Here is a 26,479-nt window from a genome sequence, read left to right on the forward strand (position 1 = left end):
TCCTGTGATTGTGTCTTGCGCAGGCCCAGTGCAGCGAGGCCAACGCCTGCGCTGCCCTCTTTGGCTACCCGTCCTGCCACTAAGGCTACTTCTTGGGGGTCTCCGGTTTCTTTGCTTTTTAGCTACTAACCTTCCTCTACTCCCTGGCCTAAGTGGTCCTACGTGGGTGGAGAACTTCCTTTGTTGACTTTTGAGCGGCCATCTTAGAAAAATCAGGGAAAGAATGGGACTGGTCAGTATAGGGTGCTGTTTATAAGGAAGCCTTGTTTGTAGGAGTTGTTGAGACAAATGTAATTTAGATTTTGAGAGATCAAAAGAAGAATGATGGAGACAGGTACAACAGTTTAAGAAAAATCAAAAAGGGCAGGGATTTTGTGTCGGTGTAGTGCATCTAGGCTCCCAGTTGAAAAGGCAACGGTAGTCTCAGAATAGTTGGAGGATGATACAGTGTTGATGGGATTGAAGGGAGTTTTAGGCTAGAGAGGACTGATGGGTCAAAGAACTCAAAGCTAGAAACTCAAAACATTGTGAGCTTTGTTTAGAAAACACCCCATTCCAAAACTGTTTACCCACCTTAATATAAATACTTGTCCCCAACCTACTTAGGAAAACAGGTACTAAATTGGACATGGTCAAACGGGAGCACAACATATGCCAGGAAAGTGGTAGAGAAACTATAAATTGCTATAAGGAGGAAATTAATAGGGCCTGAGATAACCTGGGGAAGCACTAGGGGGAAAAGGATTTAAACTGTAAACTGTATAAATTTAGGCTATAAATTTTATAGCCTTTGAAAAGGTGTTGACACTGTGGGTAGATCTGGCGACACTATTTTAAAAACATTTGAGTTGTAAAATACATTGATAGAAAATTTTGTACTGTCCAAAGGTAGCAGGCAGTCTACAAGTTGGCTGACTGCTGAAATAGTGAGACTTTTGACCCACTAAAGTGGGTAAGAGCCTAAATACACAAAGGATCATCAGAATAGCAAAAACGAAGTATCTTAGGTAAATGGGATCTTGGGAGTGTGACATTTTATTTTTACGTGAATAATCTGTAAATAAATTACCAGCTTTGACCCTCTTCAGTCAGCAGGCTAAAAAGTGTACCCTTCATTGTTTTCAGTACAGAATAAGACCCTAAAAAGAGCTGTGGGATAGAGGCAACAAGCCTGTCATCTCAGCACTTGGGAGGCCGAGGTAAGAGGATTGCCATGGATCCCGGACCAGGACAAACTGGTCAATCAACTGACCAACCAAAACTCTAAAAAGAGTTTGTGGCTAGGAGATGGGCGTAAGACTTTCTTGTTGAAGGATAATAGTTCTTAGTCATATCTGCATATTAGAATCATCTGGGGGAGTGCTTAAGACACAACATGAAGCCAGGTGATGACACAGCTTTTAATCCCAGCACTCAGGAGGCAGAGGTAGGCGATCTCTGAGTTAAAGGTCAGCCAGGGCTACATACACAGAGAAACCCTGTCTTAAGAAAACAAACCAAACCAAGCAACCAAACAAACAAAAACCCAGCCCTTCCTCACCCAAGACAGACCATGTAAATTCCCCTCCTTGACCAATTAATCACAAGAGAGCCAGGCCTAGTTATTTTTAAAGCTTACCCAGATGATTCTAATGTGCATCCAGACTAAGAACCACTGATTTAGGCACTGTCTTGAATTTACAAAAGCATTTCTTTTACCTGCATGGCCTGGATGATTCATGAGAGCAAGCTGTTGAGTGCTTTTTTTTTTTTTTTTTTTTCCAGAGAAAAATTGCTTCATTGAAAACAGCACAACGCACTTTAGGAAAAGCTGGTTTCTTTATTTTTTCTTTTTTTCTTTCTGGCAACTTCACTTCAGATGGTTAGCAAGCAGCTTAAAACAATTCTTAGGAGATCCCAGATTTTGAACTTATCACAGTATCATTCATGCAGAATTAGTGGGGTCAGAGTGGTTTGAACTTAACTATTTTTTTTTTTTGGCTTTAAGTCACAGAGCTCTGGTGCAATTTTTGTCACTGTTGCTATGACCCATAAGTACTTTTCATTCAGATACTTATAGATTGAAATTTCTGAGGAAGAAAGAGCTAAGGACTTGAGAGATTGGGGAGAGGGAGCTGGTCTAAAACCAGAACCCTTAATAGACCTCACTGTAGTCCCTGATGCCTTGTCAGGGTGGCAAGATGCTTAACTGGTGGAGCTGCTTCATTTAGCACCAGCAGAGAAGCCCACATTAACTTATAGACAAAAGCCAAAGCTGCCTTTCAGTGGTGATTTGGAAATAAAGATGTGCCACATGTCTGTTCCTTCTATTCTTAAATGCTTTGTTCACTTTCTTTCAAGTAAAAAAAATCATGCTCTATCTGAGATCCCTGCTGAGTTTTCTTTTAGACTGTTTTTTTTTTTCTTGCCCAGGTTGATAATATTTGAAAATGGAAAAACATTAAGGCCAAGTAATTTACACAAGGTTCATTCTAGGAGCTAGCTATGGTTACTATCCAAAACTGAATCTGGTCCTTGTTGGTTCTGTGTATATACTCTCATCCATATATATATATATATATATGAATTTATAAATAGTTATAAATAAAGCCAATGATCTAATGATGAAGAAAAACATGTTTCTTCAGGAACATTCAGATTTCAATAAATTAATGAAGTGGCTCAGTGGGTAAGTGACTTGCCATAGAGCCTGATGACCTAAGTTCAGTCCCTGGGATAAACTCCTGGAAGTTGTCCTCTGATATCCACATGTGCACATGATATACATGTGAACACATCCAGATAATTAAGAGTAATAATATTAATAAACAGAACCTTTCAGTGTTTCAGAAATCCAAATATGCTTCTATCCAGCAGAAGACTAGGCATATTTTTTTTTGTTTCTGGCTTGAATTAATAATTATTGAGTCTTGTTCTCTCATCTGATTATGACATTTAAGTATATAGTTAAACATAAAAAGTATTCCATAGATGCAGTTGCAAAATCTGTCGAAATTAGGGCATATGGGGCTGGGGGAGACAGTTTTGTAAGTAAGGTCAGCATGAAGACCTGAGCTCATATCCTCACTACTCATGTAGAAAACTTATTTGGTGATATATCTAAGCCAGGGTACACACACACACACACACACACACACACACACACACACATTTGTGTGTGTAACACAAGATTTGCTAAGCAAAGTTCAGGTAATAATACATTGATTTTAACTGTAACTGCCAAACTTTACAATAAGATCTTTAGAACTAATTGATAATCTAGCTGATTACTTGTAGGCTTCTACCAATATCTCCTTCCTTCTCTCCACCAGGCTGGCCTTGAACTCACAGAGGTCCGCCTGACTTTGCCTCTCAAGTGCTGGGATTAAAAGTGTGCCTGGCTCCCCAAACAGTTCTCAGTGTCTCAGAGTATGTTTTATCTGATTTGAGAATGTGGGTGTGCTTTACTAGTGTTGCAATGTCTGTAAGAAATCATCTACTTTGTAAATGAGTGTGAGGCAAGAAGAGACTACAATACTTGAAGCCATTTCTCTCCTTATTTTATATCGCAGCTGCTTGGGAAGCCTGCGTAGGAGTCTGGATAGACAACAGGGAGATGATGTCAGACCAGTGGGTTATGTTTCAGAGCAATAAGACATGTGGAATGTACTCTTCCCCATTTATATTGTGAATGGAGAGCGACAAGCTGATAACCTGACTGCAGGCAAGAAACTTTGTAATTAGAAAGTCTTGTCATTATTCCATTGATATAACTTGACTTGGTAGGAGTTTTTGAAAAAAAGAAACCAGTCACCTAGAGTTTTGAAAGATCAATTGATTGTGATAGAAATATTTACCAGAGTACTGAGCCTTTCTCCCTCTTTTATTTATTTTCACCTCATGTCTATAAAGGCTCTTCACATTCAGCAGTTTTAACTATGGGCTCAGGATCAGGCCTGTCTTAAAATATCGCACAATTTAATGATAGTAAAGTAGAAACAAAGCTATATAGAGACATGTACTATTTGTTTTGAGAGCATATGGGAATAGCTAGAACATTGGGGGATTTGAGAAGTATTTGAAGTAACTACATGCATTTATTTTTGAATCAAATTTCTTTGTGTAGCCCTGGCTTTCCTGGAACTTGTTGTGTAGACCATGTTGGCTTAGACATCAGATATCCAATAGCCTTTACTTCCTGAGTACTGGGATTAAAATTATGTACCCCCATTCCCAACTTGAGGTATGTTAAAACTACCATTGGGCTGGAGTGATGGTTTAGTGGAGAAGAGCTCTTGTTCATGCAGAAAGGCTAGGTATGGTTTCCACATAGCAGCTTACAACAGTCTATAACTTCGTAACCTTCTGACTTCTGTAGGCAGCAGACATTCAAATGCAGGCAAAACACTCCTACACATAAAATAAGTAAATATAAAAAGGAATTTAAATTTTATTTCTTTTTTTATCTCAGAATAAATACTCCTCACCTATGTAAGTTTGTCTGTGTTTTATTAAAGCTTGACAAAGTCTTATGTTAGAGTCTAACAAATAGTGCAGCAGTGGTGTCATGTGCCTTTAGTCCCAGTACGAGGGAGGTAGAGGCAGGCAGATCTCTAAGTTTGTAGCTCTGGCTGTTTAGGAACTCAGGACATAGATCAGGGCAACCTCGAATTTACATCTTTCTGCCTATTAAGGGATGATTCCATATAGGAAAATATAATAAAGGTCTAAGCTGATCATGATACTTGGCCATATTCCTAGGGAACATTCTTTTGTCTTTACAGGCTGTTAAAAAGTCAAAGTGTATTTTAAGAACTAGAATGTGGAGCCAGGTATGGTGGAAGATTCTAGCACTTGAAAGGTGGACACAGAAAGATTAGGAATTGAGTTCATTCTTAGTTATATAGTAAATTTGAGGCTAGCCTGAGCTACGTGAGATCCTGTGTAGCTGTCTTTTGCTGCTGTGTGGGTTCTTCTTTCTTCCACCCTTTTGACCCCCCCCAACACTACATAGGAGAATAAAAAAGGATGGGGGGGGGAAGGAAAGAGATCCTTGAGTAAAGTCAGGGGTCAGAAAGGGGGCGATGTTATCATTAGATTACATCCTGCTGATTGGGGCATCAATTTCTTTGGGGGGGGTGAGTTTGATCTTCTCTGTCAGGATATGTAATTTTCTTCTTTTTGTTTCTTCTTTGTGCCTGACTACTTAACAAACCTTAACCAATAGCAACCAACAATCAACCAACAAACCACCACCAACAGATCCCACCCCCTGGGACCCTAGCATTTAGTTACCTCCTGAAAAGTCCCCAGAGTTCAAAATGTCACATGAATGCTGCAAAACCTCTCTGCCACTGGCAGAATCACACCTCTCCATGAGCCAACCGGAGTTAGCAGCGGCAGGTAATCCTAAGGAGCCCCATATCCCACACCTGGGATTAAAACAAAAACATATTTTACAATATTCTGTTTTTCAAAGAGACTGAAACTCCAAAATTGTCACTGTAAACCTGTATGTGCATGTATCTGTGATCTATGCATGTATACGCATTCATGTATATATGCACATGTGTGTAGGGATGGGTGTGTACATGTGTAGATGCAGGTGAAGGTCAGAGACTAATGTCAGGTATCTTGAGTATTCTCTACTTATTTTTAACTTTTAGGTCACATTTATTTATTATTTATTATTTATTTATTTATTTTAGTGTATGTTTTTGTATGGGTGTGTGCATGCCACAACATGTGGGTGGATGTTGGAGAAGCACTTTCAGGAGTCAGGTCTCTACGTCCTAGAGATTGAATTTAGATAGTGAACCTTGGCAGCAAGCACCTTTTCCCACTGAACCATCTTGTTGGCCCCTTTTACTTCAAAGCAGACATTGATTGATTGATTGATTGATTGATTGATTGATTGTGTGTGTGTGTGTGTGTGTGTTATGCTTCCTACAGTTTGCTCTTTCCTATGGAGGTTCCAGGGATGGAACTTAGGTTGTCAGGCTTGGTAGCAAGAGCCCTTGCCAGCTGAGCCACATCACCATATGCTTTGACGGTGTCTCTCACTGAACCTGGAGTTTACTGACTTGGCAAGGTTAGCTGGCTAGTGAGATCCAGGAATCCTGTCTCCAGTGCCAGGAGTACAGGTGTGTGCAGCCATGCCTGGCTTTCTTTGTGGGTGCTGGTGTTGCAAACTCAGATCCTTATACTGTGTGGAAAGTACTTGATCGACTGAACCATATGCCAGTTTCCATCCAGACCCTGTCTTAAAAAAACCCCAAACCACAACACACTGAAATAGGCAATGAAAATGAAAACGTTTAGGAAATGAAAGCAAACTGGGTACTGCTATGTCTGTAGTCCCAAGTCCTCACTTGGAAGTGAGGAGGCTCACTTCAGGAGTTCAAGATAAGCTTGGGTAACAAAACAAACAAGACAAAGTGGTAAGCACTTGTAACTCTAATATTCAGGAAGCCAAGGGAAGAATTTTGAGTTTGCGGCTAGCTTGGATTATGTATTGAGAAACTAAAAAACAAACAAAAATGCTTATGTACATTTAAGAACATCGGTCTTTGTGTGATGTGTGTAGTAGAAACAAAGTTCAGTTTCCTTTTGTTTCTGCCATAATTAGAGATAAAAAGATTAGAAAAGACTAGTAAGTTTGTGTAGGGGTGAACCCCAAAAAGGCAGTAAATGTTTGGCTATAAGAATATATTTATAACAGTAAGTCTAACAAGCTAACTGTAACACACTAACTCAACAAACTAGAGAAACAAAACTAAAACCCCCACTCCTTAGTGTCATTATTTTAAAAGGTAAATTCAATGAAGAGATACAGCTTAAAAGAGGTTGATGTTGTCTGCCGACCGGGACTACAGTGGGATCCTGTCTCAGTAGAAAGTATGCATCATTTGGTATGTTTTACATATACAGTGCTAGGTTGGTTATGTGGGAAACACACAATTCTGACTTCTCTTGAGATTGGTGGGGTGATAGAAGGGAGAAAATTGTCTATTTAAATACCATGTTTGAAATCACTAAAAGAGACAGGAGAGGTTTTAGTGTGGCAAAAGAGTTGAATTTCAAAACACTCGAATGGGTATTTGAATGGCTGAAGGGTGAAGGATGACATTTAAAAAGGAACATAGTGAAAAAAGCAAGGTGTAATCGGACAGGAGCAAACTGAACCGACAGAGTTAGGAAAGTAGGTCTAGAGTTACGCTCCCAACTCAGTTTGTCATAAAAACTATATCGTTTAAAAGCTGGGAAGATTCGTATAGCAGATTGAAGAAGGGTGATTGGAAGATCACACAGTAAGTGACAGTAAGTGGGGAAAAACTTGGGGAATAATCTATGGAATAATTTCACAGCACACAGAATGATTAACTCCCTTTCTAATATTAGGAATAGGCAAATAAGCTTTGTAGCCTTCGGGTAACGCACAAGGATTTGAAAACAAGTAGGAATAAGAAATCAAGTAAGTTTGTCCAAGGAAAATATTCTTTATTTAAATAAAAACATGTTAAGATGACAGTGTTAAAAGTTATTTAAAAAGTTAAGATTTCCCTAAGGTTTAAAATGACTTCTGTTCGTCTGCCCACACTTTAATTGGCAATGTCTCCATCAGTTTTTCTGACCTGCGGGGAGAAAGAAAAAGAGGGAAGTAGTGTCATTTTCACAGCCTGAGGCCAGCAGCATTTAAAAACAGCCTTTCCCTCAGTCTGACCAGAAGTTCCTAGGACTTTCCCTGTGGGTCAAAGGAAGAGCAGAATAATTTTTTTCCCCAGGGCACTGAACCAGAATCATTTGCATATGAGGCAAGGGTGTTATTACTGAGCTGAATCCCCAGACCAAAGTTACTGTTATTATTATTATTGCTATTATTTTGACTCGGGATCTTATTCTGTATCCCTGACTGTACTGGAACTCACTATGTAGATCAGGCTGGACTTGAACTCAGAGATCTGCCTGCCTCTGCCTTCTGAGTTTGGGGATTAAAGGTGTGCACTACCACACTCCATAGCTTTAGAAAAAAGGCTTGTCTAAAAATCTTTTCAAGGTTAGAACACAATGTTAATGGTTTGATGTTAACCCAAAAAAGGTTACTTTACCTCTTCCCCAAGACTTGGAGCTGTTAGGATGCTTATCAGACATAGCTTCTTGTAGGTCTCTTGAGTCACTGTAGAGAGAACCACAAAAAAGTTGATAGGGAATCAGTTGATATACCCAGTTCTAGGCAGTCAGGGTTACATTGTCCAACATGTCTATATTAATTTAGTAATTAACCTTAGTAGGGTTATAGTAGGAATCATTTGCTGGCTGTCTTTTGTTTTATATGGTTCCTCTATGCCTTCCATTCTCATATGATGGGTGACTCCATCAGTGGCCCCTGCGTGTGTGTGTACTCTCCCAGCTTGTTTGGCTAGGGATCCTGAGCTGTTTGTATAGAGATGGTCTCCTTAAGTCTGAGAAGTTGGTCTTTTGTTCTTTACAGAATTATGACTGCTGTATATACAAGGTCTTGATGGAATACAGTCCCAAGTGAACTGTTGAGAAGGAAATTACCCAGAGCCATACACATTGCTTGTGTGTGTGTGTGCCTGTATGCTAGAGGTCAGTGTTGTATGTGTCTTCAATTGTTTTCCACTTTAAGAGAGAGAGAGAGAGAGAGAGAGAGAGAGAGAGAGAGAGAGAGAGAGAGAGAGAGAGTGTGTGTGTGTGTGTAGGTCAGTGGATAATTTGGGAGTAGTTCAATCTACCATCTGGGTCTGGGGATGAACTTAGGGTGCCAGCCTTGGCAACAAGCACCTTTTAACCCTCTGGAACATCTCACCAGACTTCCACATTATGATGTCGACAATGATGGTGATGATGTTGACGACAACAATGGTGGTGGTGGTGGTGGTGGTGGTGGTGGTGGTGGTGGTGGTGGTGGTGGTGGTGGTATGAGGTTTCCAACTGAACCTGGAGCTTGCTGATTTGGTTAGACTACTTGGCCAAGTTCTGGGGAACCTCCTTTCTCAGTCCCTGCTTTCTCAGTGCTATGATTATAGGTGCACACCACCATATCTTACTGTTTCTTATTTTTTTTTTTTGGCCTGGGATCTGAATTCAGGTCCTCATGTTTGTACAGCAAGCATTTACCAGCTGAGCTACACCACCTGATCACAAACCTTTAAGTTAGTGACTGAAGCGTGTACATTTTGAGCCTATGGCCTAAAGGCCATCTTCCCTTTAAAAGTCTAACTTTAGGACTGGTGAAGTGGCTGAATGAGCAAAAGTAAAAGTGCCAAGCCTTATAACCTGAGTTTGAAACCCGGAATCCACGGAGAAACTGGTGACAGCAGGTTGTCCTCTGACCTGCCCACATATGCCCTGGCCACGCTAAACAAGCAAGCAGGCAAGCAAGCAAACATTTAAGAAGTCAAGCTTGTTGACTTGAACGATGGTGATGAGCATATAGTTTATCTTACCTTTCACAAACCAGCGTTTTTGGAGCAAAAGTCTCAAGAACAAATGAAGGAAAATGATTCATGTGATCTAAAAAGTCGAGAGCAAGAAGAAGAAAAACAATTCCTGAGCATTTTCAGATTGTCGCAGAGAAGGCTAGCTGTTGCTGGGAAGGGGTTTCTCTGCCAGGAACCACACACGTCCACCCCCTTACTTTTAGGGATGAGCATACAACCGTTTAACTAGGGGAATATGAATGCAAGCAAATGCATCTTTTCAAATCAGGTACCTTTCCAGTCCCCTTTTGTGTCACCGTCGGAAGCTAAATGTGGAAGGTTGACAGCCACAAGCTGAGACAAGCTTGTATCCTCATTCAGTTATTACTGACTGAATCTGTCTTAGGGTCTTTAATACTATGACAATGAACAAAGCACCTTGGGGAGGAGAGGGTTTATTTCACTTACAGTTCCAGGTAACAGTTGACTAGTGAGGGAAGTCAGGACAGGATCCTGGAGACAGGAACTAAGGAGGGGGCTTGCTGGCTTGCTCAGCCTGTTACATAGGACACAACCACCAATCCAGGGGTGGAATGGCCACAACGGGCTGGAGCCTCCAACATCAATCATTCATCAAGAAAATGACCTCCAGGTTCACTTACACTCTGGTCTTGTGGAGGCATTTTCTCAGTTGAGGTTCTCTCTCAGATTACTCTAGCTTATGTCAAGTTGACACAGAGCTAGTCAACACAATACTTTTACTGACATTTTAAATTATAACATTAACATAATTTAGAGCTTATATTATGGGAAGAAGTCATGTTCTAACACGTATATTTAATTATTTTTTATTGTTTTGCAGGGCTGGAGTTAGGACCTAGGACCCTGTGCATGCTCAGCAAGGGCTATGCCTCTGGCCACGGCCCTTTCCTATATTCAATATTGATTATAAGGCAGACTTTTATAGATGAGCATTTTAAAGATGTGTTTCAGAAGTAACTTCCTTAATAGCCGGACTTAATTCAGACTGAAAGCTGGTGAGGTCTTTTATTTTGTTTTTTCAATTAATTGATTTATTTTTGAGACAGGGTTTCCTCTATGTGGTCCTGGTTGTCTTGGAGCTTTCTGTATAGACCAAGGTGGCCTCGAACTCACAGAGATCCTCCTGCCTCTGCTTCTTGAGTGCTGAGATTATAGGTAAGTCACCATGCCTGGCAAGATGGTTTTATATGTGAATTCAGATTTTAGCTAGATTACTTTTTTTTTTAAAAAAAGGAACAATAGCTATTGAATACACTTTTGTTTAAGGAATAATTGATTCTTGAGTAATTGGAAAAGGGGAGAGGGGCTGGGCAGTAACAAAAATACCCCTGCAGCACAAGGCTGTGGGGTACATGGAGGTGCATGTGGCGGTGTCTCCAGTAGGGGGATGTACTCGTTTGTTTACAGCCAGTTTTTGGTAGTTTCCTAGCATGTAACTTGCACTGTGTAAATAAGGCACTTCAGATCTGCCAGTGTACAACACTAGGACCTTAGTGTGAGCTGCTGAGTCTGAATTTTCAGTTGCACAGTCTTTACCAACAAATCAGGGTGATTTGGCCACTTTGGCTGGTCAAGGTTCCTTCCTGGTCAAAGGCTGTGACAATGGCGTGCTGGCCTATTGCTCAGTTCGACTATATTTTTAACTGGGCCATCCCTCTAGAGGCAGGTGAAATCCTTAGACCTAGTGATTTGTAGGGAATAGTTTTTGAGAGCAGAGTGTAAGTATTTATTACTTAGGCTGTGCTTACTATTATCTGCTGGTTCTAAAGCACACACATCTGCTCACAGTTCTGTTTTGTTTCATCCTTGCTTACCCACGTTCCAGACATCAGGGTCAGTAAACTGACTCCCAGCACTGCAGAGGTTTTCATTTTCTTCAAAGCTTGGCTGAGTAATCTTTTGAAGATTAAGTGGCTCTGAAACAAAATGGAAAAGTCCTTAGTAGAATATAAAAATCAAACTTTTATCTGCTCCATTTGGCTAAGGCTACGAAAGCACCCCAAGATGTGGGGATGTTGGAAGCCATATAATTTGGTCTTAGCTACCTGTTCTCAAGTGAGGAGCTTACCATCATCGACTGCAGTCCTGTTGATACAGTTGGCCTCGTGTTCCTTCAGCCTTTTGATTGGGACCACATGACAGGCATTGTATTTGCAGTTAGCCATCTTTTTTGCTATCTTTGGATTTTTCTAGAAGGAATAATTCTTGTTAGGTTTCGCCTGTGTTCCATTTCTGAAAACCTCTGAAGCGATATTGTATCTCAACTTTAAGAACAGTTAGTTTCTAACTGTGATCAGAAGCAAAGAGCAAAACCAAAGAACTATCCTTTTATACTCTGAAAAAATTTCCCTCTTGTAATTTACAGTTATTGTTGGGGGAACTTACCTTTTTGCATGATGCCAGATGGTACTGTAACCTGCTGGCAGGTATCCTGTGGTTTGGATCATATGGACAGAGCTCTATAGATTCCAACTCCATTAGTCCTAAAAGGCAGGAATCATAGGTTAGAAAAGGAAAGATTACCACTTAAGATCAGTCTTGACATAAGGCCTATTTTCTATTCTTAAAGGCAATGTGGTATTAGGGCTGGAGAGTGATGGCTCAGCAATTAAGATTGGTTTCTGCTCAATCTTGACACCTGGTGTTCAGAAGATCCCAGCACATACATTGGATGACTGACAGATGCCAGTAACATCCACTCCTAGGGATCCCACACCTTCTTCTTACCATCTAGGGATACCCACACTCAAGTGTGTGAGCACACACACACACACACCACTCACACGGACATATTTGAATAACAAAAACAATAGCTTAGCTGGTTAGACCATAGGGGAAAGTCCCTGTTCTTTGTTTTAGGAATTTAACATTGTACATACTCGTACGTTGCTTTAAATAGAGTGCTTTCTTCTCAAATAGACTATTAAACAGGCAAGAATTCCTGGAAAAATCACAGACCTGGATATGAGTAAATTCTACATTTGTGTACTAGAGAAAGCAAGACTCTGGAAGCTTCCTCCATTAGGGTCCATCATTCTCCATCTCTAATTTTTCTAAAACTGAGCTACTAATTGTCAGATAAGTCAGCATAACAGCTGAGAAGAATCAGAAGAACCACAATATAGTGTCCGAGTCTAGGCTACTTATATTTACCCTAAGAATACTAGCCTGAAATCTCTAAACTTGCAGATATCAACATATGAAGACTCCTAAAAGTGAGCTGAAAATAAACCATCTCCAAGTTGCTTGCATTTTACTGCCAATAGGAAGCACACTCTCCCCCATGGCTAGCTGTCTTTAGCTATCCAAGCAGACATTCATTTCAAGGACTTCCAAGTTTCCAAGCAACAGCTATAGCTGAGATTTCTGCAAAGCAGTGATGTATAGTTTGGAGGTGGTAGTGCGTGTCAGAAAAGATCAAGTACAGGTGGCATAAGTGATAGGCTTAGAAAAGTGCCCTAGAACAGCCCATTTCAACTTGGCTGTACACCATTCCTAAGGCATAGACAAAGGGCATGGAGTTAGACTATTAAATGTCAGGTTTTCCCAGGGCATTTTGGTGATTAAATCTAGGGATTTAGATGTAGTTTTTGGGAACACACAAGACAGGGCAATTCTTTATGCTTTCACTGCATATTAATGAATATATTAGAATCATGGATACTTACAATACATTGAATTGACTTTCTGGAAAAATTAAAGCTTGTAAAACATACTGTTATAAATGATTATTTTTAGATTCAAAAACAATAATGGAAAAGGTGTTTTAATATTCGTATATAGTTTTCAGAAAATCTGTTATTTCAGCCAATGGCCTAGGAAAGCATGGATTTTTGGCTACACCTATAAGTCTGATTTTAATAAGCCAAGTAAATAAATCAAATAAAAAGATTGTTGGAGGATACAGTGACAATAAGTGATATTGGTTTGTTCATTAATCAAAAACTACTTTTTTCAAGGAGGGAGGCCATGACTCACTAGAGGCCATTTGATCTACTATGTTAGAATCCCTTCATCATACTAAAACCTAGCATAAGGATCGTGAGATTTACCTTATTGTCGAAGCACTGTGTCAACACAAGAAGTTTAAGAAGACACAGAGCACAGCACCCTCCAGTTAACAAAGGGAATCAGCTTGCTGTCCAAGCTTTCTGTTCAGTCTCTCTCCTGTCACCATGGGTTCCACGTTTCTCAGAAGTTTGGAAAGTTTTGATGTCATAGTAAAGTCTCAGAGAACTGATTCTCATTCTGGCTGCATGTGGGAATCACCAGGAAGTTTTAAAGTGACAGATCCTTTAGTTCTACTCCAGAACTATTGGGTCAGAATCTTTAGGATGCAGGCTGGCTGAGTATGACTTTAAGAGTTTCTCCGGAGATTCTGGTTGGTAGTTACCAGGTTACTAAGTTACCACCACCATTACTAGGCTTTGTTCTTGGGTAATTAAATGTTTTTAGAATGGTTCTTCAAGTTCACAGAAGGAACTACAGCACAGTCTTCTCAGTAAATCCCTAAAGGCAACCGATTGCCACAATAAGCCCCATCTTTCAGTCTGCTCCTTTTCTTTATGGGGAACCAAATACAGAATTCCATAGAGAGTGATAGGATGAGCTCACTACACATTCAAAAATAAAAAGTTTAGTTTATTTTTGGTATACCATATCCAATATACCAGGCCCTGAGCTAAATAATAATAACTCATTTAACCACTTCCATAGCTGTATAAGAATTATCATTTAATAGATGAGGAAAACCAACTCATTGAGGACAGCCTAAAAGGCTTGCACACATCTTAGCAGCCTTATTAATATTGTTGAGGTAACACATGTAGAACACTGAGAGATCTAAAATGTAGCAAGCAGCTAGGTTACCACTTTACATAAATTAATCAATGTAATGCAACTGTCCTGTGAGATACAAATTACTTTCAACACAGTACCATTTAAACTGGATCAGCTGGTTAACTGGTAGAATTGAGATCAAATTCAAGCCACCTGGGTCCAGAACCCAGGTCTTAGACTTTAAGAGTTTGATTCTGACTGGTATCAAAGTGTAGGTTTCCCCCATACCAGCAGTAGCTGGTGTTGCCAGGCTCCAGCAATATTTCACTGAAGGCAGGGAGGGAATATAACATGAAATGGGGCTCCTTTCTCCCACCACCAACCAGGATTTTGGGCTCATGTGAAAACTCTGATGTGGAAAAAATGGGATTAATAGACAGTAGAGAAAAGGCTGTGGGAAGATGCAAAGACATCTCTGACTTAGCACTTCCCTGGGATCTTTACTTTCTGCCTTGAAGGAAAGTTGAAAGTTTATTTAGGTAGAGGGCTCAGGCTTGGTTGGAATATAAGATTTATCTTAATGCTAAAATTTATTCCAACATCTAAGGTTCAAAAATCATTAATGTTCTCTTGAGGAAATTCTATCTGGTTCTCCCTACCAGCCCCGTTCTCCCAGAAATAAGACTCAGACTCAAAATAGATTTACAGATACCTTGGCCATATATCTAGACTCTTTTCTAACTAGATCATAACTAAAATAACCCATTAATTTTAACCGATAATCTACCATGTAGCTGGTTACCTGTGCTCAGGAACTATGCAGGCGTCCGTCTTCTCGTATCTTCTTGGTTGGATCTTCCCACACCTGGCTCTATCCCAGAATTTTATCTCCTCTCAGATGTCCCACCTTCCATTTCCTGCCTAAGCCATAGGCTAGTCTTTTTGATTGACAGGTGATACATCCATACAATACATAAGATATTCTCCCTACATTTTCTTGCTGATTAATCTGGCTCTTCATCATGGGGCTTATTTTTTTTTTTTGTCAATTTGCTCTTAGTAATTCAGTAAGTTATTAGTATTATATCTTTGATTTTTCAAAACAGGTTCCCATGAGCTTCTGATTCTTCTGCTTTTACTGCCTGAATGCTGGTATTGAAAGGACAACATAAACCCCATTTGTCTCCATTTAAGGACCAGGTCTGACTTTGAAAAAAGGCTGTAATGCACCAGCTTCAGGAACAGACCATAAGTCCTAGAAACTAGTCCATAAGACATCAGCTCTAGGAACAGACTTTAAAATCCAGAATAAGATCATAAAACTCCCTCCCAAAGAACAGCCTGGGGATAACCACAAAAATGGGGAAATATCTTATCTCAGAATGAGCCATCTGTGTTGGGCGGTCCTATCTCATTCTATGATTAATCATTCATGACATAAGAATGCAGACCACTGAGCACCTGTGACCCCCTAGCACCCATCAGTGAAATTTTAGATTACCTAACCCTTCTAGAGTTTCCCTCAGTTCCTTATAAGCAGACCTGCGTGCCTTCTCTGGGGTTGCCATTTTGGAGAATGGTTGACCCCCAACATGCTGGATGTTTCTACAAAGTAAACACTCTTTGTCTTTTGAAGTGGAAACTTGTAGTTTCTTTGGAAAGTTAGTTACTTCAAATGATGCTTTGCTGGGGCACACAGGTGAAAGGGCATCTTGCTAAAGCAGACACAGGAAAAAGTGTTTTCCTGAGGCAGACACAAGTGAAAGGATGTTTTGAGATAGCAAACACGTGAAAGGACCTGTGATGAAGGAGTATAAATATCACCCCACAGCACTGAGCATTGGTTTGGTTTGCTCCGTCTCCGTAGTTTTCACTAACAACCGGCATGTATTGGTTCACCTTACATAGCACTGTTGAGCTCAACTTGCAATAAGGACACTGTTGAGAGAAACTCACCCATAACTGCCCCTGAAGTGCCTGTAAGCAGCTTTCCACTTCTGTGGCCTCACTTCAGACTGGTTGGCGACACCGGCGGCTTCTTCAGGATTGAACTACAGCTGCTGGTTCATGCCTGGTGTCTGCCTGCCTAGGACTGGTCTGCAGCGGCTGAGTTGTATTTTATGTTTGCTATGGGACTGAATTGCTGCCCAAGAAGATGAAGTTTACCACCAAAAAGCTATTGCCGAACAAGTCCACTTCCCCCATATTCTAATAACTTTTCTCTTCCACCATCTCTGCTGGGTGGTAGGCTAAAGGAAAGGTTGAAGTAGGCTGCAAAAAATTATGCCTGCAGTCTTTGCATACTATCTGAGTTTGAGGGTCCTCCTTCACAGTGCGCACCACCATGCCTGGTTTTATGTGGTGCTGGGGATCAAGTCTAGGACTTCATATATGTTGGTCCAGGATTCTGTCAACCAAGCCATAGCCCTAGCCCTCAATAAGTTATTATGATCAGTATATTTGCTGAGTGGTTGCTGTATCTAAGAGGGGTGGTTGTAGATGGGTATTTCTCAGATGTGTTCCCTGGGACATTTGCACCAAGACCTCCTTGGATACCTAGAAATTCAGGTACTACTATAGGTTATCAACCCATATCTTGGAGAGTAGGAACTGACCTTAATTCGTTGTGTAATAGCTTCCTCTGAGATTTTTTTTCTTTCTTTCTTTCTTTCTTTTTTTACATTCCGCCCTGTAGGGAAGCTCTTTAACCAGGAAGATAAACAACTGAAAAGAGCTTTGGGAAGTCCCCGAAACTGACTAGATTCACTAGGTCCCTCTCTTCCAGAATAAGCAATAAAAACTGAGCGTGCTTCTCAGAAGAGAGTGCCGAGTTGCCAAGAAAGACTCTGATACTAGACCAGCTGTCTGGAAGAAGCGGAAAATGGCTGAATTGCCTGGAAGATGTTTAGACCAACTGAGGCACCTGGAAAGAACACTCTCCAACCAGTTGCGCTGCCCGCAGGCTGTGCAGTATTCTCCAGATTCCCATCTTCGTCAGCTGTCATCCATGCTTGGACGGACTTTGGTGAAGCAGCTGTCCTTGAGTCATTTCTTGTATTTTTATAAGTAACCCCTAATTCATACTCCTGTAAATAACCCTAATAAACTCATTGTTCATTGGACTTTGGTGGAATCTGTACCTTGGTAGGTCGTGGGTTCCCTATATTGAAGAAGAGTAGACATGTGTTACACAACACTGTTTTGTTGTTTGCTTTTTTTTTTTAAGCATCTTTGTTACCATTGTTAAATAGGATTATTCTTAGACTTGAGGGCACATTGGAGTCACCTAGAGAACTTGTTGTAGGACAGTGTGTGTATTAGGGGCTGGAGAGATGGCTCAGGGGTTGAGTACTTGATGCTCTTCTTGAGAACCTAAGCTAGGTTCCAGCACCACCCACCTTTAACTCCAGGGTATCTGTTACTGTCTTCTGGTGCTCCCTTGTCCCATGTTTGAGTGTACACACACACACACACACACACACACACACACACACACACACACCTCCCTTAAAAACAACAAACAAAACTAAAGCATGCCTGTTCTGCCTTGAGATTTTGGGTAGGGGGTTGGAGAGATGGCTCAATGGTTAAGAGCTCTGGTCACTCTTCCAGAGGTCCTGAGTTCAATTCCAAGCAACCACATGGTGGCTCACAACCATCTATAATGTTATCTATAATTCTGACATGCAGGTATACATGCAGATAGAGCACTCAGATTTTGTGTTCAGAAGGTCTGGAGTGAAGTCAAAGAATTTGCATGTCTAGTAAGTTTCTTTTTTTTTTTTAAATTTTTTTAAGATTTATAAGTACATTGTAGCTGTCTTCAGACCAGAAGAGGGCATCAGATCTCACTACAGATGGTTGTGAGCCACCATGTGGTTGCTGGGATTTGAACTCAGGACCTCTGGAAGAGCAGTCAGTGCTCTTAACCACTGAGCCATCTCTCCAGCCTGTAAGTTTCTTTTTAAAACATTTTGTTTTATTGTTGTAGTATCTAACAAGTTTCCAAGTACTAGTGCTTCTGTTGGGTCATGCTCACAGATCGATACGTTCAATACTACTAAGGATATCAATATTAGATATCATACCTGTCATTAGGAAGTAGGAATGATATGGATGGGGGAGAGAGAAGGCATAGGCTTAAAAATGTAACAAGGAAGGTAATCCCAGCATTCTGGAGGTAGAAAGTAGGAGATCAGAGGTTCAAGTTTATCCCCAACTACATAAAGAGATCAAGTATAGCCTGGGGTTTACAAGACTCTTTTTCAACCCTCACAACCGTGTGTGTGTGTGTGTGTGTGTGTGTGTGTAATAAATATACACATATATACACATAAATATGTTTATGTTTTATGTTTATACATAAAATAGAGTGAATATGTCACTGAATGGAATAGTTAGAAAGAGATGAGGGTTCTAAAGAATGCTGGGGCCCAAGGGTCAGTAGAGAATAACAGATATTCTTGATTGGTATATAAAGGAAAGTAGAGGTCGGGGGCGGGGCTGGTAGTAGATATTCATTTGTTGTGTGCTTTGTCTGGGACATTTGGGGAGGGGGAAGGCCAGAACGGTTGGTGCTGCATTGTGAGGAGGCTTGAAAGCCTGCTCCTTTCCTCGGCTTCCGCCCACTTCTTACCAAAGTACTGTACAACCAGAAAGAGGAAGTCTCCTCTGCTGAGGGTGCAAGAGGAAGCACAAGAGGGCTCTGAAGGCCTATGAGCCCTCAGCCAATAACAGAAGCAACCGGAAGCCTGGTGCACCAACCAGGCTGGGCCCTTCTACACAGAGGGTGTTGTCCAGGCTGAGAATATTTGGGGCAATTGGGTCTTGCTATCCGGATGGTCTTTTTTTCTCGGTGGCCATCATGTCTTTGACCTCTGCTTACCAGCATAAGTTAGCAGAAAAGCTCACGATCCTGAATGACCGGGGTCAAGGAGTTCTCATTCGCATGTACAACATCAAGAAGGTAAGCAAGAGGGTCTTTCTAGCGAGTGAGTCATGGCAGGAGCCTGGAGGCCTACGGGCCCAATAGTCAAGCCCCCTCTTTTCTTCATTGCTTGAGGTGGCTTTCAGCGACTTTGACGGTATGGTTCCCAGTTTTGGGAGATAGTGGGAGGCTTCCTTTTAAGGCTTGTCCCTTCTAGGTATGATTCTTGCCTTTTCTAGAACATTGTCTCTCCCCTACGACTGAGGGTGGGGTGGAAATAAGAATGTGTCGTGAATGATTTGATTAAGGGTTGGGAGTCTAGAATTTGGGGTTTATTTATTGCCAATTCCTCTAGTTTTTGAGCTTTCAAGTTGTGTTTCTGGCAAAAACCTTGTGTGTGTGTCTATGTGTGTGTGTGTCTGTGTGTCTGTGTGTGTGTGTGTCTGTGTGTGTGTGATTATTTCCTTAAAAGGGGGAAAATTTAAGGAAGTGGTGTTTTCTAAGTTACTTCGGGGCTGTGAATGCTGTGTGTGTGTGTTCAGGAGAGTAACTATGAAAGTGGGCAGAGGTAATGCCAAGAGGTGAGCCAGGGACTGGGCAAATCTGTAGGAAGCAGGATAAAGGTGGGTAATCGTGAGACTTTCCAGGAAGAGAAAGAAGGGACTTAAGGAGGGGACTTTCATGTGTTTTGTAGTAAAGCACCAGGGATATGGTTTCTGTCATGTCGTTTGTAAAGTCTCCTGGGACCTGAGCTTTATATAAAGTCCAGCTTGTGATCAGCCACTTTTCTCACTATTTCCGGCTTCAGAGGAGGGGTGGGGAAGCAGCTTCCTCTCTGTGTCAGAGCCAAGCCTCTGTTAAGACAAGATGCCAGGTGGTTAGCTCTTAGGAATGCTGGTTCACGGTCTGGAATGAACTTGTTTCTCACCTACCCTCGTGCTTTTATAATAAAATCTCAGACTGCCATTTCCAAGAGAGATAGTGGGAGTGAATGATGCAGCCAAATGCACGTATTTAAATGGAGAAATAGTACAGTGGTTTAATTTTATCTTTGTCTGTGTAGACCTGTTCAGATCCAAAATCCAAGCCACCTTTCTTACTGGAAAAGTCCATGGAATCATGTCTCAAGTACATCAACAAGAAGTTTCCCAACATAGATGTCCGAAACAGCACGGTGAGAACTGGGACTCATCTCCCTCTCCCCCCTTTCTGTAACATTATTCTTCCATGGCAGATTATTGTAGACTCTTCATTCTGTCTTGTCTTTAAGTGTAGCCATCTCTAGTTTCCAAGGCTCAGACTCCGGGCTTCAGGCACTGAGGATTATAAGCTCTAATGGGAGTCTCCCATGGTGAGCTGGGGCACAGTCTTGCCAGCCAGATTCATGAGGACACCGGTACTCATAGAGAAGCACACCTTTCACTGTAGCTCTTGATCTACACCCTGTTTCTTTACTGCTGGATGCTTTGTATCCACTGGGCATATCCTGTACTTTTGTATGTAACATAGTACTCCTGTACTGTGTTATCCTTAGATTTCTCTTCTTCTATTCATAGTATCTTTATACTCTGCTTCTTTTCCTACTGATTTATATAGCAAATGTCTTTACTGAAATGAAACTGAAAACCTCCTTTCAGCCAGCCTTCAGGTTGTAGTCAGAATCACATGTGGCCATCCAATCCAGATAGACAATTTAGAGACTTGAGAATTCTGGTGAGCTATCGATCCCTCCCCAACATGTTCAACCCTTAAAGAATGACTGGGTATTTAAATTTTCAATTCTAATGATTGGCTGGAGAGATGGCTCAGTGGTTAAGAATGATAGGGTATTACTCCTAGTTTTTAGTTACTTGGATCAAATTGCTTTTTTTAAAAAAACATATCTTGTTTGATTTGTGTTTCTTTCAGCAACATTTAGGACCAGTGCATCGTGAAAAAGCTGAGATAATTAGATTTCTCACTAACTACTACCAGTCATTTGTGGATGTCATGGAATTTCGGGTGAGTCCTCTATAGCCAGTGTTAACATGGGCTTCAGAAGTTGACCCTTTTTAGTAGGTGTTCATTTATGTTGCTTATTGTGGGTTCTTGAAAGAAAAGGAGAAAGGCACTAGTATTCAATAATGTGTAAGTTGTATTGTTAATGAACGATATATGAAATACCCTATTTACCGTATTACTTCAAGAAATATGTAAGGTGGACACGGTCAGGGGCATAAATCTACAGTCTCAGCACCCTAGGAGGTAGAGGCAAGGGAATCAGAATCAGAAGTTCAAAGTCAGCTTCAGCTACATCTTGAGTTCTAGGTTAGCCTGGGTTACACAGAGTCCTATTTCAAAAACAATAAACGAAACAAAATATAAACTTATATCAAGTAGTATCAATATAGCCACACTAAGCATTTAGAATATTATACATCACATACCCAAATTAAATATATTTGGTGATGGATTATGGCTGGCTTCAGTTTACTGAGTCATAGTCTTCCCAATTTCTTTTTTAAAAGTGTATTTATGTATGTGTGAGGTGTGTGCACTTGCAGGCATGTGTCTGTTAGGAAGTGGGTGTGAAGGCTGTAGGATAACTTTTGGAGGTTGGTTCTCCCCGTGCAGGTTCTGTTATTTCTGTAGCTCTGCTTCATAACTGGCTAACTGGCTCCATGGGGTCTGCTATGTCTGCCTTCCATCTTGCTGTTGGAGTTCTGGGATTACAGATGTGTGCCACTACATCTGTGGGTTCAAGGGATAGAGCTTGGACCATCAGACTTGTGAGGCTAATGCGTTTACCCACAGGTGTAAATGGTGTGTATGGTACGTGTGCTCGTGAGTGTGAATGTGTAGGATGATGCCATGCAGCAAGGGAGGTCCAGGATAAGTCGAAGCCTACCATTGGATGAGAAGGAAGGGTAGGCGGGGGTGGGGGGGCGAGTCTAGGAGAGAGGGAGAAAGGAAGAGAGGGAGAGAGAGGGAGAGAAGAAGAGAGGGAGAGAGAGGGAGAGAGGGAGAGAGGGAGAGAGGGAGAGAGGGAGAGAGGAAGAGAGGAAGAGAGGGAGGAAGGGAAGAGGAGGAGGAGGAAGAGAGGGAGGAGGAGGAGGAAGAGGAGGAGGAGGGGGAAGAGGGGGAGAAGCAGCAGCAGCGGGAGAATCAAGATGGAGATGGGGAAGGATGTCCCAGATCTGGGTGGTCTTGAATTGCCAAGGTAGCTGGGATGGATTTCTGTAGGCAAATTTATCTTATCTAGGTGGGCAGTTTATATCCTTATCAATTGGTTGTAAGTTTATTGTGTGGATGTATTGTGGATTGAGAATTTAACATGTAAATCTGTTAGTTGGGTTATAGTTTGTTGAGTCTTGATTTTACTGGATGGCTGGAACCGGAGAGTTTGAGGCTATACTAATCTGAGATGAACTAGTGAGAGGCAGGGTATTTGTGGGAACCGGTTCTACCACTTTAAAAAAATTTTTTTTCCACAACATGAGTGTGTATGAGTCACGGCATGTGCATGGAGGTCAGAGAACAAACTTCAGACTCTGTTTTCTGTTTCCACCTTGTCGAACTGTTTCCCTGGTCTCCTTTTCAGTTTTCGTTGTAGTATATATGCCATAACATTTACTATCTTAACCATTTTAAGTATATGGCTCAGTGATATTAAATGAATTCATGATGTTGCCCTGTCTTTTCATGTTGTAAAACTGACATTTTCTACCCTTTAAACAACAATTTCTCATTTTTCTTGTCCCTGTGACCTTGATGACAACCATTCTATTTCCAATTTTATGATTTTAAGTATGCTGTTTTGTGCAAGTGGTACCTTTTGTATTTTTGTGATTGGCCTGTATAACTTAGTAGGATATGCTAAGGTTCATCCACGTGTTAGAACATTGGAGAATTTCCTCCTTTTGAGACTGAACAATATTCCATTCTGTGCTTATACTCCGTTTTGCTTCCCTATTTTTCCTTCAGTGAATACTTGGGTTGTCTCCATGTTTTAGCCATTGTGACTAATGCAATGATTTGGGTGTTCAACTGCCTTTCAGACCTTGACTTTAATTCTGTTTTTATATATGCATAAGTGGAACTGTTAGACTATGGGTAATTCTTTTTTAAAAAATGATTTATTATTGTCATGTGATGGTGTGTGTGAATGTGACTGCGCATGTGTCATGTCTTGTGCATAGAGTCAGAGGACAACTTCAGGAGTTGGTTACTATCCTGTCTTTTTTTCTGTAGTGGTGGTACCATTGAATTGACTACTAATAGTACACAAGGGATACAATCTATCAATATTTTGATATTCTGACTAATAACTGTTGTTTCTGTTTTTTGGATAGTGAGTATTGAACTTAAGGTCTCATAAATACCATGCAAAGCTCTACCACTCAGCTATACTCTTGCCTTATTGTTATTTTAATTTATGTTCTGTTAATTGGAATCTTTTATTTTTTTATTGAACATTTATATATCATTTTGGAGAAATATCTCCTTCAACTTTTTTGTACATTTCAAACCAGTTTTGTTTATTTGTTTATTTTGTTGTTGTTGTTGAGTGTTAGGAGGTTTCTACCCCCCTTTGCAGTAGTATTTCCTCCCATATTTTATTATAAATATAGTAAAAATTTCCAAATGTAAATATGGCCTGGTGGTACACACCCTTAATCCCTTGAGAGGCAGGGGTAGAGGCAGAGGCAGATAGGTCTCTGAGTTTGAGGCCAGCCTGGTCTACATAGTGGGAACCCATGTGAACTACGCACTCACACCACAGAAAGTAAAATAGCACTGGTTGCTCATCTCTGGTTTGAAAATTTGAACTCTGGAATACTCTAAAATCTGAAACTTCTCGAGGTTTGATGTGACTGCTGCAAGTCTGACCTATGTGACCAGTTACAGTCAAAGTACAAAACAACCAAAAAAATTGCATAAAATTATCTTTAGGCCATGCACTAGTTACTTTTTTGTTGCATGAGAAGACACCATGACTGAGAGTGGGGGGATGTTGTATAGAAGATACTCTTCTAGAGGGAGAATTCTCTAGAACAAAGGAGGTGTGGTATTGCTGGGAGAAGCAGGAAATCATGTCTTTAATGATAGTCTCATTTAAACCCACACACACTATGTACACGAGATGTTTATGAAACATACATGAATCTTGTGTTTAGATTTGGTTTCCATCCCCCAAGATATTTTATATATACATGTAAACATTTTGAAATTTGACCTATCTCAGGCATGAGACACTTTTGGTCCTAAGCATTTTGGTTCAGGGATTGTCAACTTGCATAATAAGTGCTGTTTCCCCCCCCCCCCCCATACTCCTAATTGTCAATACTTGGCCATATTGCTTGTCACTCACTTTCCCTCCAAACCATTTTTCTTATTTGCAGACATCATGACATTTCTTTCCCAAAATATTTTAGTATGCATCTGTTAAGGACAGGAATATTTTCTTATGCAATCCTAGTATAATTATAGTACTGAAGAAATGTAGTATCCTATGATATTATTGGCTAATACAGAGCCCACATTTGCATTTTTGTTATAGTAATTCTTGCCCTTGTGTTTCATGACCTGACCTTTTGAAGATTCCAGGAAAGTTGTTCAAAATATGTCTCAGTTTGGATTTGTCTTGTTGTTCAAAGCTTTTGGTAGCTATAATGCATAAGTGATATTTTATTTGAATTTTAAGGCATAACCATTTCCTGCTCTTTGGAAGTTAAGGAAACATTAAAAACCATTTTATACAGCATTTCTAAGATGCAAATTGATAATGCCATTCATAACTGAGAAAATAATGGACTAATTATGCTTCTGGAACTTGTCTTAAGGAAACAGAAGGGCAATGATACAGGTGAAAGAAACTACTTTGTTGCGTTGCGTATAATAGTGTCAGTGTGATAATTGATAATAGTGTTGGTGTGATAATTGATAATGGTGTCGGTGTGATAATTGATAATAGTGTCGGTGTGACAATTGATGTAGCCAATAAAAATAGAGATTCAGTTGATGTAGCCAATAAAAATAGAGATTCAGTTAAAAGCTCACAATGAGTAAACAAATAATTATGCAGTTGTTAAATATGATAACTTGTATTTGCACTAGTTGTCATGCAAAAACATTCTTTACACATTGTTTAACGATAAGAGAAAATTACAATACATCTTAAGATGTAATTGGTCTTTAAAATGTATGTTTACATAGATAAATAGGCACATACAGAAGATTGGAATTTCCAGACGGTATCATTATGAGTGTTTAAAAACACTGGAGACAGAAAGGGCTAGAGAGATGGATCAGTGGTTAAGAGCACTTGTTGCTCTTTCAAAGGACCTGGGTTTGGCTTCCAGTATCTATAACTTTAGTTTCAAGGATCCAACACCCTTTCTAGTCTTCACAGGCACCTGCACACACATGGTGCAATACATATACTCTCTCACACACACATATACACATAATTTTTTTTAAATTGGGGGAAGAAAGATGGATTTGTGGGTAAATTTCTTATCATAAAAGTGTGAGGATATGAGTTCAGATCCCCGGAAGCCAAGTAAAGCCTGTATATACATACCATAGTGTATCTTTGATCCTGGTGTTCCTATGGTGAGTTGGAGACAGAGACAGAGCAATGCCTAGAAGCTTGGTGTATACCACAGCAAACAAGCGGCAATCTCAGCCAGGTGTGGTGGTTTATGCCTTTAATCTTAGCACAGACAGATATCTAAGTTTGAGACCAGCCTGATGTACGTATTGAGTTCCAGGTTAGTAGAGGCTGTGTGGTGAGATTTTTGACTCAAAAACAGCAACAACAAAACAAAACCCCATAACAAACAAACAAACAAACAAACAAACAAACAAACAAACATAAATACAAAAAGCCAAGAGGCAGTCCCAAACAAGGTGGAAGTTGAGGACCAACAATAAAACAGTCAGTTCTGATCCTGCACCGGGAGGTGCCAGGCAACTGTTAAACTGGAGTGTAAAATGATGTCTGTTTTCTAAAGATTGGGTAAACGGAGTCTGATTGGCGTGTAATGTTTTCTTCTGAGATTCATTTATATTGTGCCATGCAATAGTGACTTACTACTTATTTTTGCTGAGGACCATTCTACAGTGTGGATACGACAGAATTATTTATTTCCTGGTTGATGTGCTGCTTCTGGGTTTGAGCCAGTTTGTGTAAACTGCTATTAAAGGTCAAGTACAAATCTTTGTAGGGATGTTTTTCATTTCACTGGATCATGTGATACGAATACATTTCATGTTTTTGAGATTTTTTTTCCAATTTTTAAAATAATTGGTGTACATTATGCATATG

General features: G+C 40.4%; 2 protein-coding genes and 1 long non-coding RNA gene across 8 annotated transcripts in view; 2 read left to right on the plus strand and 1 right to left on the minus strand.

Annotated features, from left to right (window-relative positions):
- Positions 1–27: 27 nt before the first annotated feature.
- On the plus strand, positions 28–17,365 carry LOC102547836 (uncharacterized). 4 transcript variants are annotated; one of them, XR_015626082.1, is made up of 3 exons: positions 28–334; positions 1,131–1,199; positions 16,939–17,365. It is a non-coding gene; the product is annotated as an uncharacterized LOC102547836 (long non-coding RNA). The 4 variants fall into 4 exon arrangements; XR_015626083.1 differs by lacking the exon at positions 16,939–17,365 and adding an exon at positions 1,765–2,356; XR_015626081.1 differs by having other exon boundaries at positions 67–334; positions 1,126–1,199.
- Positions 7,463–15,104, minus strand: Gtsf2 (gametocyte specific factor 2). Of its 2 annotated transcripts, none has more exons than XM_087558777.1 (7): positions 15,046–15,104; positions 11,850–11,947; positions 11,533–11,653; positions 11,279–11,380; positions 9,450–9,516; positions 8,088–8,155; positions 7,463–7,613 (listed from the first exon to the last, which is right to left on the minus strand). In XM_087558777.1, exons 2-7 carry the CDS (start codon positions 11,940–11,942, stop codon positions 7,600–7,602), a joined length of 465 nt encoding a protein of 154 aa, XP_087414903.1. In that variant the 5' UTR covers positions 11,943–11,947; positions 15,046–15,104; the 3' UTR covers positions 7,463–7,599.
- Positions 17,366–19,057: 1,692 nt separating the features above from the next.
- Nckap1l (NCK associated protein 1 like) overlaps positions 19,058–26,479 on the plus strand; it is a 45,764-nt gene continuing 38,342 nt past the window's right edge. For both annotated transcript variants that reach the window (NM_001414951.1, NM_001108119.2), the window contains 3 exon segments: positions 19,058–19,209; positions 20,234–20,344; positions 21,079–21,171. In NM_001414951.1, coding sequence (NP_001401880.1) covers positions 19,108–19,209; positions 20,234–20,344; positions 21,079–21,171 — 306 coding nt within the window. In that variant the 5' untranslated portion in view covers positions 19,058–19,107.

The sequence above is a fragment of the Rattus norvegicus genome, chromosome 7, assembly GCF_021556685.1.
Source record: "Rattus norvegicus strain SHRSP/BbbUtx chromosome 7, alternate assembly SHRSP_T2T, whole genome shotgun sequence".
NCBI classification, from domain to species: Eukaryota; Metazoa; Chordata; class Mammalia; order Rodentia; family Muridae; genus Rattus; species Rattus norvegicus.